General features: G+C 41.6%; 1 protein-coding gene and 1 long non-coding RNA gene across 3 annotated transcripts in view; one reads left to right on the plus strand and one right to left on the minus strand.

The window, feature by feature from the left end:
• ZCCHC8 (zinc finger CCHC-type containing 8) overlaps positions 1-15,446 on the minus strand; it is a 20,851-nt gene continuing 5,405 nt past the window's right edge. For both annotated transcript variants that reach the window (XM_072953377.1, XM_072953378.1), the window contains exons 4-14: positions 15,223-15,328; positions 14,029-14,106; positions 10,416-10,519; positions 10,236-10,301; positions 9,592-9,652; positions 8,971-9,113; positions 8,531-8,673; positions 6,271-6,392; positions 4,687-4,773; positions 4,304-4,421; positions 1-1,821 (exon numbers count right to left, since the gene is read on the minus strand). In XM_072953377.1, the coding sequence (XP_072809478.1) occupies positions 1,022-1,821; positions 4,304-4,421; positions 4,687-4,773; positions 6,271-6,392; positions 8,531-8,673; positions 8,971-9,113; positions 9,592-9,652; positions 10,236-10,301; positions 10,416-10,519; positions 14,029-14,106; positions 15,223-15,328 (1,828 nt within the window). In that variant the 3' untranslated portion in view covers positions 1-1,021. The remainder of the gene's footprint in view (positions 1,822-4,303; positions 4,422-4,686; positions 4,774-6,270; positions 6,393-8,530; positions 8,674-8,970; positions 9,114-9,591; positions 9,653-10,235; positions 10,302-10,415; positions 10,520-14,028; positions 14,107-15,222; positions 15,329-15,446) is intronic.
• On the plus strand, positions 1,328-4,373 carry LOC140690976 (uncharacterized). Its single transcript, XR_012066394.1, has 3 exons — positions 1,328-1,662; positions 3,765-3,931; positions 4,237-4,373. It is a non-coding gene; the product is annotated as an uncharacterized lncRNA (long non-coding RNA).

Consider the following 15,446-nt stretch of genomic DNA (forward strand, 5'->3'; position numbering starts at 1 on the left):
TAATTCAAGATTATCTAAATGTTTATTTTCATTGGCCTCCTCTGTAGAGATGTAACAGCATTCCACATAAAGACAAAAAACATAGTTTCAGCTCTATCTTCTATATCTGACAATTGAACACAATTTGTTTATGTCTACTTTTTAACTACGCATTACCACGGGATTCAAATCTAGAAAATTATTTTTGTATAAAGGCTAGCTGCCGTCCATTTATTTTTTTTCAAATTACTTTAAAAGGTTCTGCTGTTTCTATTTTTAAGGCTGAAATCCAGTGAAAATACCCAAATCTGCAATTTCTTATAGTTCCTTTGTGACCACATAATTTACTTTCGAACTTACAAGGTTGCATATACCAATTTAACTGCGAATCATTTCTTTGTATTCAAAGTCTTAAATTACGCGTATGAAAACTAATTTATTAAACCTTCGTACACAAAGATGACCATACCTGTATTGCAAGCTTATATGAAGAACGCAGTTACAAAAAAGTAAAAGTGTTATTAAAATTGATGCGTGTAAATAAATCACTTACAAAAATACCCCAAATGGGATAAAGCTGCTCATCCCTGATTTTTCTCATTTGGTTGTCAGAGTTGAAATCTGAATTTAAAATGGTTAGAACTTTTTTCTTTTAAAAAGTGATATACTAAACTTACATACAGGATAATTAGCAAAATGTAGAAAGGGAAAAACAATGTACAAAAGACAGATAAAAACCATCACGCTTGACGGACGCTCACAATCCAAAAATAGTGTAAACTTAATAAACTATCTCTAAGCCAGCTCGTGTGACATCCACCCCCCACGAGTTTCTATCTGTGAGAATAAAACAGAGGAAACCAGCCAGCCCAGTCTTTCCATCCTTTAAAACAGGCCTGACTTAAGGCCACAAATAAGCCTTGGCTAGATTTTGAAACGTGGGAGGGACAAGTCGGAAGACATTTTTATCCGTCCACTTAGTTGTACTAATTCACAGAACGCACAGGTACAGATAAATAGCTCTGGGTGCCACGTCAACCAGTTATTCAGGAGCCTTCTTGTTTCTCTGCTGGTTTCGGGGCGAGTTCTTCAACAAGCTTCTTATCCTGAGGTACATTCCAGTAGATTCCGCCATATTCTCGAATTCGAATGGTGTTATCCCGGTTGCAAACTTGCTCATGTCGGGGACAGGACTATGGGTTTTAGTGGCTGTTGGAGGGCTGATGTCCCTGTGAAGGGGCTTCTGGCTGCTGCCTCCGTTCCTGACATCACAGGGGGACTCCTGTGATGGGGACTCCACGCGGCCGTTGTCCAGAGGAGCATCTTTGGCGTCCGCCTGAGCAAACTCTTCCTTTTCCTTCTGACCGGGCGAGGCAGCCTCAGGATCCGGACTGGAGGATGGTTCCGCTTCGGATTGTTTTGAACAAGTGTCTGGTACCTCAGCCTCATCTGGCACCTGCTTCTCAGATGTTTTTCCCTCCGGGACAGGGAGGTCTGGCTCGTTTGGACAAGGTGAAGAGGCGACCGAATTCCCAGTCACAGGTGTGTCGACAGGGACATCAGAATCACTGTTGGTGCTCTCGGCCTGCTCCAGGGCCGCCCATATCCGCCTCTGCTGTTCTTCCAGTTCCTCCAGGGTCAGAGCATCCTCGTCCATGGGCACAGATGCCGCTCGCGCCTGGGGTGAGTCACTGGGAGTCAGCGGCGGGGTGCCCTTGGGGAGCGGAGGAGTGAAGGTGGCCGGAGGGGTGCCCTGGGGGAGCGGGGGAGGAGTGCCAGGGGGCAGTGGGGGCTGAAACTGAAAAGCTCCGCTGCTCAGGGAACCGTGTGGGACCTCCGCATCTGAAACAAGGACGATGAGACACTGTAAGTTGTCACCTAGCATTTGATTTTACTAGCGTTTATTACTGGAACTCAGGTGAATCCAGAGATTCAATGGCCGAAATAACTGGCCCAAGAGGGGAAAAGTGGATCCTCGGATGCCACAACAATCACTTAAGGTCCTCCATCCACCTGAAACCACCACCTACGGGGGGAGTGGTCAGGATCGCCGGCACCAGGAACCTTAACCGAGGGAAAACGCGAGCACAGTAGGACATCTGGCTGGAGAGTCAGCTGCCTCAGACTACTGAGTAAGCGGAGGCTGAAGGAGACGAAGCCGAGGAGATGGGGCAGGAAACTCCCTGGCTTACTTTCCGCTTCTGTACCTCCAGCCTAGGCTGCGCACCTCAACTCGCTCGGGTCCAGGCAGCTTCCTGGGCACACTGGTCATCGCTCCCTGTGTGTCCCCAAGACACAACAGAGCCAACCTGTCCAAAAGGATCTTTCCCTAAAATCTGCACTCTTCTCCTATCTGCTGTGCTCACTGACAGCGCCACCAGTGGCATCTGGCTGAAACCTCCCAAACTGAAGCCTGCCCTCATCGGAGAGTCCGCCTTCTCCTTCTGCCCACACTGGTTCCCTGGCTCCCTGGGGCCCGCCCTTGCCTGCAGCCTGTCAGAGCTGCTGTGTTCTTTTGGGCCCATTACTGGTTGCCAGGAGTATGAGTCGTCCCTGCCTCTGGATTCATTTTCCTTATATCCATCCTCCAAACTTGTAATCTTTCTAAAACACAAATCTGGCCCTAGGAACCTTTCCATCTCATTTAGAAACCCTTTAGCTCCCTCTCATCACCTACAGGAAGAAGTCCCATCTCCTTCAAGCCTTCTGAGGCTCTCTGCAACCAAGCATCTGCCTAATCCCCCGGGTCATGTCTCACTGCCTGGTTTAAACAGCCCCAGCGGTCATGCTGTTGTGACCATGATGGTTCCCACCGTCTCAAGTGCCCTAACCCTGCTCCTCTCCCTGGTAAATCTCTGAATTCACCCCCTAGGATGCAGCTCCAAGTTATCTTGGGAAGAGGCTATGACTTCACCCAGCACGGCTGCTCAGTTTTCCTTTGTGCCCCCTTTACAGTTGGTAACCAGCTCTGTAATACTAACCTCTGTGTGTATCCCTGCAGGCCACCGCGCTGACATTTAAGTGATGTTTACATGTCTGCAACTCTAGGTGACAGACAGGGCAGCAGTTGTGTCTTAATAACCTTCCTGCCCTCAGGGTCTAGTAGAGGAGTCTGAAACATACCATGTGTTTAAAAATTTTGGAAAATTCAACTAAACAACGCGGAACCTTAAAGGCTATGCAAAACTGGTCTGAGCTTCGTTGTACAGGCAATAAGATCTTGGAGGAGATTTATACACTATCACTTAGATTTTAAGAAGTTAACTCAACTGGGAGAGCAAAGAATGGATAAAAAAGCTGAAAGGAAGGATTGAAAAAAATGAGTTATAAGGGCACCAGGAGCGATCAGGAGAGAGAGAAAAGTCTGAACTGAGAGGCAGCTCCTGAGACAGTGTTAGGACAGTGGTAACTGGCTAGACAGGGAAACCTGGGATTAAGGTTGAATGAGGTTGCGGGCAAATGGAACTTCTATGTCTGTGGAGCCACGGGAACACTGTTAATCAGGACCGACAGCACAGAAGAGGAAGAGGAGCAGGTGGCAGGGAGACGAGCATGCAAAGTTAGTTCATTATCTGACAATATATGTATTGTATGCTTTGAGGAATAAGCCATAACCAAAGCTTAACCCGAGTTCCATTTGCACAAGACATCACAACCAATACTATTCACGCAAGACTACTAAATGGGAAAAAGACACTCAGGTAGTTACAGTTCACAATTCCAAGCCGACGTGGAATCCATCTTGCTTATAACACATTATTTGTTTTTAATAACACTTTCCACAGGAAAATGACAATTAGACCAGCTCAGTGTTTCCTGTTCTTGGGAGTGAGCTGACCACACAAGTCACCTGCATTTATACTAAGCCTGACGGAGCTCCACCCAAGAGGACAGATCTTCCTAGTGGTCTCTCTTTCCCGGAGAAGAGGAGGCACCTACTGGACTGACACAGGTGAGAAAAACCACCTAGAAGCTTGGCTCAGCTGTGCCTCTCTTCCCCTCGGGGGCGAGCTGACAAAGGAACACTCCCCTCTGCCCGTCTCAAAGCACTGCCCCATCAGGTGGCCAGGCCGGGCCCAGGGCCGCTGGGACTGGATGCAGTCTGTCTAACTCAGTGGCTCTCACCGCAAGCTCTGAGTGCTTCAACTCCGCTCTCATCGGTAGCAGTGGGGATGCTCTGACATCAAGGACAAAATAAAAGACTTACTATGTAGTCAGTGCTTACAGTGCGCATAAAGAGCTTCCTCTTTCTTTTAGGGAACTCAGGGGCACACAAATTCATCCCACCTGCTCAAGGAAATCAAAACCATGGCCCGAAACCTACCCGAGTCGAGCTCCATGTCGGTGGGCGAGGCTGCCAGGCTGCCTTCCCTCTTCTGCTTCTTCGGGCTGCCAGGGCTGGACCGAGACCCACACCTCTTGATGCTGGACCGCATGCTCGGCTAATAGAGGACCAAACCAAACACAAGGGAGGCGAGGTAGACAAAGAATTAAACTCCAGCCCTCTGTTTAAATGACACAGAAAATCAATCTGGAGCTAAGTCCAAGTAACTGGTGAAAGTAGCCACCTTTTCCTTCTGGCGTCATCAGAAAACACAGAGGGCTTTATATAACAAAGTCAGACAAGGCAACAAGACCCTAATGAGTTACAAAATCCCACAGATAGAAGCAATACATTTTTATAAACCACACTCAAAATCTATTTACCACTTGGAAGTTAGAAGTTAGGTAATTGGCAAACACGTCCTTCTGCTGGCATGCCTGCATTGGTATGGAACCGAACATCCTCCATTCCTAATGATGCAAAGAGAAGGGAAAAGTAAGTATGCATCTCAAAAAATGCCACGTCTTGAGATTTTGCTCACAGGAGGTAAAGTGGAGGTCTCAAACTACAATGCTTCATATGTGCCTTTTCCTTTTGGGGGGAAATAATGAAAATAATGGTACACTGAAGGAAAAAAAAAAACCAACTCTGGCTGCAGAATGATCAGGACTGAATACCAGGAGAATAACTGACAAATCACTTGCCCAAGACGGTTCTACCTACTACAAGTTACAGGTAGTGATGTCACGGCTCTCATCGGCTGGCTGGCCTCCGCCCCGCTCCTGACACGCACTAGACCTGCCCACGTGACTGTTCGCTGCCCCTTCCTCCCAACTCACTCACTCACTCACGCTGAGTTTTCCACCTTCTGTCCTTTCCCTTTCCAAACTAAGTACTAATCTTAGAGGCTCAACATCACTCGTTTCTCTCTCATTGCTAATCCCACACTCGACACTGGTTCTCAGTGAGAATCACGCTGGGCTCTTCTGAAGCCTCCAGATTCCAGGGACTGAGTCAGTTAAGTCTGGGGTGGGAGTGGGGGTCAAGAATGTGCATTTCTAGCAAGCACCCCAAGGGATTCTGACGTAGGCTGGTACTTGGACCCACTTCCAGAGGCACTGATGGTCTATACCGTGCAATTTAGCCCTGAATTAATTATACACTTGTCTTCCTATCTGTTCACTAGACTCTTTAAGTCCAGTCCTTTGGCTGCTTCTCTACTGCCCAGTCCTTAAAAACTGGGATAAATTTTTTTTAATAAAAAAAATTTTATTTATATTTTATTTTTAAAATTTTGTCGGTGGTAGGAGGTAATTGGGTTTATTTATTTATTTCTTAACAGGCACTGAGGATTGAACCCAGGACCTCATGCATGCTAGGCATGTGCTCTACCACTGAGCTATGCCCTCCCCTATCTAGAATACATTTTTTAATTAAAATATCACCACCACTATTATAGTTAGTTGCTGAACCCTGAAACATAAGATATAAGTTGGAAAAGATTAAATGTAGAAAAACTTCCTTGTATAGGAAAATTTTTTCTTGGGGGGGAGGGGGAAAGGTAGGAAAAAGAGTTATAGTATTCTTAGATTTATTAAAGGCGGAAATTTACTTCCCAAGTAATTCTGTAAAACTTACAATACTGTCTCAAACCATCCTATATTTTTTAAAAATAATCTTTTAAATGTAGAATAGTTTCAGATTTACAGCATTTAACCATTTTATTTTAGTTCCTTTCCTTAGGGCACAAAATCAGAAAAAACTGTGTTTTGTTTTGTTTTCTTAAATTTTAATGAATACAAGAGTTCACTTAACATTCTAGTCAACATAAAAGAAATCAAAAAGTGAAACACAAAAGTAACACATTTACTTCTTTATGTGATAGTAAGTGCCACATAAGCTAACATTCTGAACAATCTATATAAATAATGTCACAGCCCAGAAGAATAAAAAGCCAATATACTTACATCTGGAATTCCTCTGGGAGTGGATATATTAAAACCTGGGTAGTTTACCAATTTCGAGAGATCATAAGTGACACTTCTGTTTTGCTGTACCTCTCCAGCTTCTGTCTCTCCATCAGCACCATCTATCACAGACCATCAAAAAGGCTGACATTGCGAGATGCCCATATAAATCCCTCTCCAGACCAAAAGCAGACCTGGCAAGTGCTTACACTCATGGCCACAGAATTATTCTGAGAATGGCTTTCATTATAATTTGTCTAAATCATTAGATCAGAATTTTTAAAATAATGTGTACGTATCACTTTGATAAAATATTTAAAATCCTGGAAACTTTGATTCTTCTGTGAGTTGCCTGAGAGTCTATTTTGTACTCACCTTATGACTTGCCGAATGCTCTCCCCCAATGCTTTTATTTAATAAACATTTACGTATGCTTACTATGCATCAGTGTTTTCTTTTCAGATACTGATTTAAACAGTTTATAAGTATTCGTTCACTTAATCTTCAGAACACCCCTAAGAGGTGCATACTATTAACACCTCTTTACAGATGAGAGCAGTCTTTGAAGGATACTTGGGAACTGTTTCATTATTTTGAGAAGTACTAAATAAATCGAACATTATTTTGCTAGTCCCACAATGTCTCTATACTTAAGATAACCAAGTCGTTTATGAGATGTTTCTCTTTATATACGTAATCGGGATAATGAGCCAAGAAGTAATGAAAGAATGAGAATATAACCGTTGTGCCACCCGTGGTTAATTAATAGGTACAGACGATGATTACCAACGACTGATTCCACCACAATCCACAGGAAACAGAGGGACAGAGAAACATGCTAAAATAACCCCACGGGGCCGCATCAGCAAAATCCCAAACACTCGAAAGAACAAAATACACAGTGTTGTTAAAATCCAGAAAGGGAACTTTAAGGTTAAAGAGAGATTTAAGAGATTTTCAATCATCCACAGTCTTTTGTCCAAAGAATCCCTACTGAAACAAATCAAAGTACAGAGAGAGGGAAAAAAAAGAGAGAAAAAAACAACAGGAAGGCAAGCCCTTACAGAGAGTGGCACGAGCAACACTAACGTGCACGGCGGCAGGACCCGGGGATGTATTAAAGAGCCTGTGCTCAGTAGTCTTGGTACTATTGGAGAAGGAGGGGCTTAGAAAATGTTTAAAATATGTTTAATTACCTAAGTAATATTTAGAATCATTTTCATTTTTTTTTAAATAATCTAGAGCATTAGAGATAAAACTAAAATCTGAAGCCCAATCCTGCTTTCCTCCTCAGGGATGACCACCGTTGAGTTTGCTGTATATTGGTTAAAACTTTTATTTATTATCTACCACATGCCAGACACTGTTACATGATAAATAAATATATACAAATTGTGATATGGTGTGAAGAAAAACAAAAAGTGCAGGGGTAAAGACCGGCAGGGCAGGTGGGTGAACACGGGAGAGGCGTGCTTAGATAAGGTAGTCAGAGATGGCCTCTGTGAATCTAAACCCTAAAATCTAGATCGTTCTTGGTTAAGATCTTTTAAAAATACTTCTTACAAACATAATTCCTCATAAGAAACACAGAGCATTCTTTCACCCTTGTGGGTTTTTCTTTTTTAAATTTAAGATCAATGATATCATAATACATATGTCACCCAGAAACTTGCCTTTTTACACACAGCACTGCACGGGGATTTTCCATGTTAGCTCACACAGAGTCACGCCACTCTTTAAATGTTGCTGGGATTTCACAGCCCAGATCTACCATCGTTTACTTAACCGTTCTCCCTCAGGGCCTCAATGTTGTTTTTAATTTTTCACTATCAGATTCAATGCTAAAAAGCACCTTTATATACATATATTTCCTTGTGCACAAATACGAATATTTTTCTAGAGTAAATACCTAAGAGAAGTTGGAGAGTATAAGAGGGTTTATGTATTCTAAACTTTATAGGTTTCCTGGCAGAGACGGATGTACTTCTGTTACGATTACTGAGAAAGGCAAGAGCTTATGAGGACTAGTTGGAGAGCTAATACTGCAGCCTAGGTAGTCACTGAGCAAGTCCAGATAACCATCTGACAATTCCCAGGGAAGTTTCAGTTCCTTCCTTGCAAAACAAAGGAAACACCATTGTGGTATTTTCTAGTTAACTCTGCACACAGCAAACAAGCCAGCCATCTCCATCATGTTTTATTGATTAAAAAAAAAAAAAGATAACACTTAAGCTGACTTATCTAACTGAACATACTATACCTTTTCCATCATAGAGTGCAAGCCCTGAATTCTCTAGTTCGGCCTCTTTGAGCCAGCCTGGCGGGTACCCCAGCTGGCGCATTCGATATATAAAAGGTGGAAGACTCTTGTCCGTCACACCCAGTGCATCCTGGAGTTCCTCGCTAAGGAAAAATAAAAGAGGAAGAAAAAGTACTGTATTCCTGTTTGGATGAAAACACATACTGTTCTGATATTTTAAAACAATTCTGTGTCTTATTACCACACAGCATGTGGCATGGTGCATATCAAACAGACAGCTAAAATTTCAATAAACGTTTCTGGATGAACTGGTGTACATTACCTAGAGCCGTGCTAGGGAACACCTGTAACCTGATTATTACCCTGAAGATACACACAAGGTTCCAAATATGTTCTGGGGGAAACAGAAATGACATTCTATGGTAAAGCGACGGAGGTACCTAATAACTCCTGGCTTGAATCTTCCAAATCTTTCTTCTACTTCTTCCGCATGGTACCGCTGCTGAAAATTCTGATTGTTTGTCTCACCACAGGCATCCAAATACTCTTTCCTCTTTTCACTTATTCGAGCAGCATTCCGAGGCTAAACAGTCATGAGTTTGGAAAGAATGGTATCAAGCAGTTTAGAAATATTTCAGAAATTAAAAAAAAATATATATAAGCACTTTGTCTAAGTTGAGTAAATAGATTATTTCAGTTTTAATGTATAAGGAACAAGCATAAAAGAGAGTGGGTATTTTAGAAAAATAAGCAAGGAAGAGAAGCAGTCCTTTATTACCTCAGTGCTATTATAACATAAAATCAAGTTTTTAAAACAAGGTGCCTAAAAATGAACTCTAATAATGTTTCATTCATCTCCAATACAGAGCACTGTAATAAATTACTATTTTTTTTAAATCCAATGTTGTAAAACTTATGTGCAAATCTGAAAAGATTTCAAAATCAAGGACTACCGGAAAAGTAAGATAGGAAGTTTCTCAGATCACACAATGCCACAGATCTGCTGGAAACATTAGAAAGCACTGGTTCAAAGACATTTTTTTTATATGAGAAAAATTTACCATTGGGCAATCTTTCATTTGATGCTCTTCAGAACCACAATTGAAACAGTGAGGCTTTGGCCTATTTGGTCAAAAAAACAAAGATTTTCATAATGTAAACAGAAATATAAAAGCAAATCAATCAAAGTCTGTGTGACAGCAAAGTGTACGAGAGACAAGAAAGCATGTAGATCCCAAATTACTGATGTCTGCAGTGACATTAGTCACCTCCTGTGCTTAGCGATTTAAACAAGCAGTGCTTTTAACCACGTCTTTTAACCAAAAACCCTCAAGTTCCCGACTGGTGTGTTACCTGAGTTTTGTCCGTAGTTAATAACGGAGGAACTGAGGCAAACAGATTATCAAAGTTCCTTTAGGCCACGTGGAAAGGGGCAGATGGTTACAAGACAGCAATCAAACTGACAGCAGCAATTCCACCTTTCCACCCACCCAGGCACATCAGGCGTGAGCCAGTGAATTCCAATACGGTCGATTTAAACACTTAACACATGTCTATATATTGAAATTCTCGTTTAACCTGTTAATTTATTTCTAGTAAACCAGCAGTAAAGAATATTAACTTTTCAAGCTAAAAGAGCTTATGGTTTTTGTTAAAGAAAAAAAAAAAGAAGAAGAAGAAAACAAAAACGACTCCCCACACAAACCTTTTTGCCTTTACTTGTATTTCTTGCCCTTCTAGAGAAACAATGTGGCTGAAGACTTGCTGGTACCTTTAGTGAGTTTTATTAAGGAATAGTTATCATAGTCTGCAAAATTTGGTTTTTTTTTTAAAGGTGAACTTAATGGCAAGATGCATAAAGATCTTCATTCACTATGTAGGATACTTGGGTATTTCCCATCCTTCCGTAAGCTGAGGGTTTTCATTTAGTAGCGGTTGCCCCAATTTATCAAGGCAAAAATTAGTAAAATACAGGACACTTCCTACAACCTGCAGAAAACAAGTCAAAAAATATTGCTATTTAAGCAGAAAAAAAAAGACATTAAATAATGTAAGACTATGATTAATTGTTTTAACCATCTATTCCTGGATGAAATTTATTAGAATAATCAACTCCCTAGTTAAAGGAGCTGGATTCTGACGTGTAAGTAAAATCTCCATCACTGAGTTCCCCTGTCTCCTAATCACTGGCTTTCTCCTCTCTATTGCATCATTACTGTCAGCTGCACTGTTAAAAAACAAAAGCTTGTCAACAACTCTTGTCTTTCCCTCCAATTCCCCATGTCTTTGCTTCCTTTTGCAGCAAGATCCTCAGAAGGTTGTCTATATTTACATATTTACTGTTTCCATTTCCTTTCCTCCCAATCACTCTTTTCCTTTCCCTCCAATTTCTTGGAAAAATTTCCTACAGAAAAGTCGGAAAAAATGGTACAAGGAACACCCGTGTACTCCTCCATCTAGATTCAACAATTCAACAGCAACTGCCGTTTCTGTGTGCACATCTCTCTCTCTACACACACACACACAATTTACTGAGCCCTTTTAAAAAAGTTAAGTCACCACCACTATCATCTTGGTCTAAGCCGTTATATTCTCCTGCTTGAGATTAATGCAGTAACTTCCTGCCCGGGTTCCAGCTTCCAAACATAACCAGCTACAAACTCTTTTCATACACTTCACCCCTAAATACTTCACCATGAGCCTTCGAAGAATAAGAACATTCTCCTACAAATTCCAATACCATCGTCACACCTAAGAAAATCAGTTAACTCCTTAATATCATCTATATCCAAGCTATTATAGAGTTTCCCCCAACTGTCCCCAAAATGTCTTGTACAGCTTTCTTCCTCCGTAAGCCAGCATCTGATTAAGCTTCACACACTGCCATTCATGTTAACTCTCTTTTGAGCCACTTTTAATCTAGAATAGTTGCCCCACTTTTTTTTTTATTTAAATGACACTGCCATTCTCTCTGGAACATCTCCAGCAAGGCTTCTTTCTGGTCCTCGCACTGCCCTGAGCTATTTGACCAGGGCTTACCCCACGTGGCCAAGTTCAGTGGACAGTTCCCAGTCTGCAGCTCAGCCTATTAGCAGCAACTAACACAGCTGATTCCTCCTTTCCTTCTAGAAACCCCTTCTTCTTTTGGCTCCCAGGACACCATTCTCTCCATCCTCCTCCTTCCTTGCTGATCAGTCCTCCTCAGTCTTCTCTGTGAGAGCCTTCTCATCTCTCCAATCTCTGTAAGGCTCAGTCCTTAGGTCTCTCCCCACCTTCACTTCCGAGGGGACTCATCCAGACTCGTGGGTGGAAATATAATTTCTATGTTGACAACTCTCAAAGCCCAGCTCTGACCGTTCCTAAACTCCAATCCTGTACCTGCAAGTGCTGACTGGACAGCCCTCCCTGGACAGGAAGTGGCATCTCAAACTCACTGATCTAAGGCTCCACCCCTCCAAAGCTGCTCCTCCCGCCAGCCTTTCCCATCGCAGAGAAGGCAATGATACCCTCCAGTAGCTCAGACCAAACACCTGCCGTTCATTCTCTTGCACAATGATGACTTGAATCTATCACCCTTGACTGATGAAACAAAACAAAACAAAACAAAACAAAAAATCCCCCGTCATTCTGATCATTCTCTCTCATACTCTGCATCCAACTCTTCAATACGTTTACTGAGTTCTACTTCTCAAGTACATCCGGGTTCTCACCACCTCCACTGCCACCACGACCGCTGCAGCCTAAGCTGCCATATTCTCTTACCTGAGGAATATAGTAACTTCCTCATCTGTATCCAGCCTCCACATGTAACCAGCTACAGACTCTTCTCCACAGAGAAGCTAGTTCTTTTAAAAATCCAAGTTGCATCAGGTCACATTTCTCCTTAAACCCCTCCACAGTGGCTTCTCATCTCACTCAGCGTAAAACCCAAAGTCCTCACTGTGGCCGACAGCGAGTCATAAGGATTCAGATGATACATTCTGGAGTCAGAAACCTGGATTCAAGCCCTGGCTCTGCCGCTTACTAGCAAAGGGACCACGGCAAGCTACTCAGTGTTCTCCGTCTGCTTCCTCATCTGTACACTGAGAAGGCCAGCACCTTCCGGGGCGGTATCTGTAATGAGCTCGGGGCAGCCCCGGCCCCACCGTGAGCAGCGGGTCTGCTTCTGCCTCGGGCTTCCCACTCACTGTCCTCGCTGCCCCGAGCACCCTCCACATTCCACTCCACCCGCAGCACAGCTCGCTTCCTCAGTTTTCTCAGGTCTTGGCTCAGAGAGGCTGTCAGTAATGACTCACCCACCAAACCAAATGCCCCCATGGTTATTTTCCTTCTGAGCACTGCCATCCCCACTAGGATGGACTTCAGTGAGAGCAGGGACTTATCTTTTTTCTTTCCCCTCTCATTGCTGTGTCCCTGGAACCTAGAATGGTCCCTGGCAGCAAGAAGCATGTAGTCAATATTTATTTAAGGACTAAATTAATAAATGCAAAATTCCCCGTTTCCAGGAAGGTGTCACTTTAACTCTCAGAACCTTAGAGTTTAGAAGGGAATTGAAAAGTTATCTAGTTCAAGTTCAAGAATCTTTCTTTAAAGGGACCTGATAGCATCTTGGTCTTTCCTTGATTTTATCCAGTAACACGGAATTCACTTAAAAAAAAAAAAAGAGAGACTGCTTCATTTTTCACACCTCTAAGAGACATATCCATTTTCTAAAAGCTGAACTGAAATGTGCCTCTTTGTACTCAATCCAATCACTAGTCCTACTTCTACACTAGGCACTCCACGGGGTAACAAAACGAGACCTTTGCAAACAGTAGCCTTCATCACATTCGCAGAGATGTGTACATAGTTGTAAATCTTTTCAGTAAAATTCACGGGCTCCTCGTCATCCCAGTACCCCCAGGTCTTTAAAACTGTGGCTTATCAGTGGGACACAGTACTCCGTAAACATGAAAACTAGTCTTCCTTTAACGGAATCTAGGATTGCATCATCTTCTGTAAAAAAAACTTCAGTGGCAAAATCACACCACGACGCTGTACTGACACTGCTGAATTTTGTATAAGTACCGAAAGGCCTAAATGTAGGTTCATCCCTGTTAAGCTTCCTTCATTTCTCACCTACTATTTGAGTCTGTCAACATTTAAAATTTCAAATCTGCCACCTATTACATTATTTATCCCTCTCAGCTTCATCCATCGGTAAGTTCCACAAGCATGCTTTCTATAGCTTCATCCAAGTTCTTGAAGATGAACAGAGAGGATAGTCAGGACAAAAATTAAGTCCTCTAAAGTACATCTACTATGCCCCCAAGTCATGAGAAATAGTAAGCAAACTATACTATTAAAAGGCTGAAGTCTACACTGTTGTTTATTACAAATTCAAAATGTGTGATCATTTGATGACATATGACTGCACCACTTTGCCATTCAAATGCCACTCAACTGACATAGGATAGGAAACATATCTGCAGAATTCAAAACTAAATGTCCAAACTTACACTAAAAGCTTCCTTGTTGCTTTTAACGGCACTGGATTCCTCTACTTTATGATCCTCTTCTAGCATAACGCTGGATGGCTAAACAAAGAAACATACGTTACAGGAGGTGACTGGTTTTTAACAACTTTAAATTTCTAATAGTAAGAATTTGAATACACTCACTTTTATTTTGTAATATATGCCATTAAGGTATGTAAGATTTTGAATTCATTGTTGTCATTAATTAGGGTGAGTTTAGAAGTTAAGCTAGGTAGGAATGTTCATAAAAGAAATTTCCCAAGTGGAAAAGTTAAAAAGCTATAAAAGATAGTCTTCTGAAGTATCAGCATACACTATGACTTTTATGTTAATAAATATTAATTATGGAACTTTCGACACTGAAACAGACAAAAGACTTTATCTTGAAATAAGATTAAAAAATATGTAATTTAACATAACCCTTACAGACCACAAGCCACAACAAAATTCTGAAATGCTTCTTGAATCAAAATTTAAATTCTATTCAGTACGGTTTTTATGGTTAAATGTATTTTTGTTCCTTGAACCTTTAAAAATTGTATAGGATAGGTGAAAACTAAAGGTGATTAAAAAAAATCAATTAATCAGAATACTCCATTCTCCAGCCTCTACGTATGAACAGCAATATATCCTTATTTGAGAGACTCTACTTACCTTAATTTTTAACTTAAAAAAAAAAAAGCCCATAAATCACAATTCTCATTTTCTTATATAAATTCATGTTCTAAATGAAATTTCTCAGACTTCTTTGGGCATGTTATTGATTTTTTTAAACTAGTAGGGAAAGAAAGGACAGTATATGAACCTGTTCATTTTAGATTAAAAGAATCCATCTTTTATAAACCCCAGAAATACAGATTTTTTTCCCAGGGCTGAAATTAATTTTCTGCACTAAATCATGTGTGCAAGTTAGGGAATGGGGAAAAAAAGCCTTTAATTTTGAGTGTAGCCAGGTGTGAATATGACTCTATTCTAAGAAAAGCAGCCATAATCAAAGAGAAAGCCTCAGGGCTGCTCTGGTCAGACTGCGGAGAAGGAAGCCAGCTGGAAGGATGAGGGGCGAACAGACAACCTCAACAATCATTTTGGTTTTGATTCAAGAGGATCCCCGTGGCCTAATAATTGGCAGTGAAACACATAACCTACTAATCTTAAAGTCTCTTAAGTTTGAAATACCTGGGGCAAAAGATTAAAGGAAGTCTTTTCCACATCATTTTTCTGCTGTTCCTCAAATCTTTTTACTAAATTTGATACAAATTCCTCTATTTCTTGATGATATTGCCTGTGTAAGAGGACAAAATGGTCAGAACCCAGATAGAGTAAAACATTGAATTGACTGAAGTCTTCTGCATTTTTAGAAGATGTCATGTATAAACGTTGTTATTTTGTTTTTCAGAGTT

The sequence above is a fragment of the Vicugna pacos genome, chromosome 32 (genome assembly GCF_048564905.1).
Source record: "Vicugna pacos chromosome 32, VicPac4, whole genome shotgun sequence".
In the NCBI taxonomy this organism is placed as follows: domain Eukaryota; kingdom Metazoa; phylum Chordata; class Mammalia; order Artiodactyla; family Camelidae; genus Vicugna; species Vicugna pacos.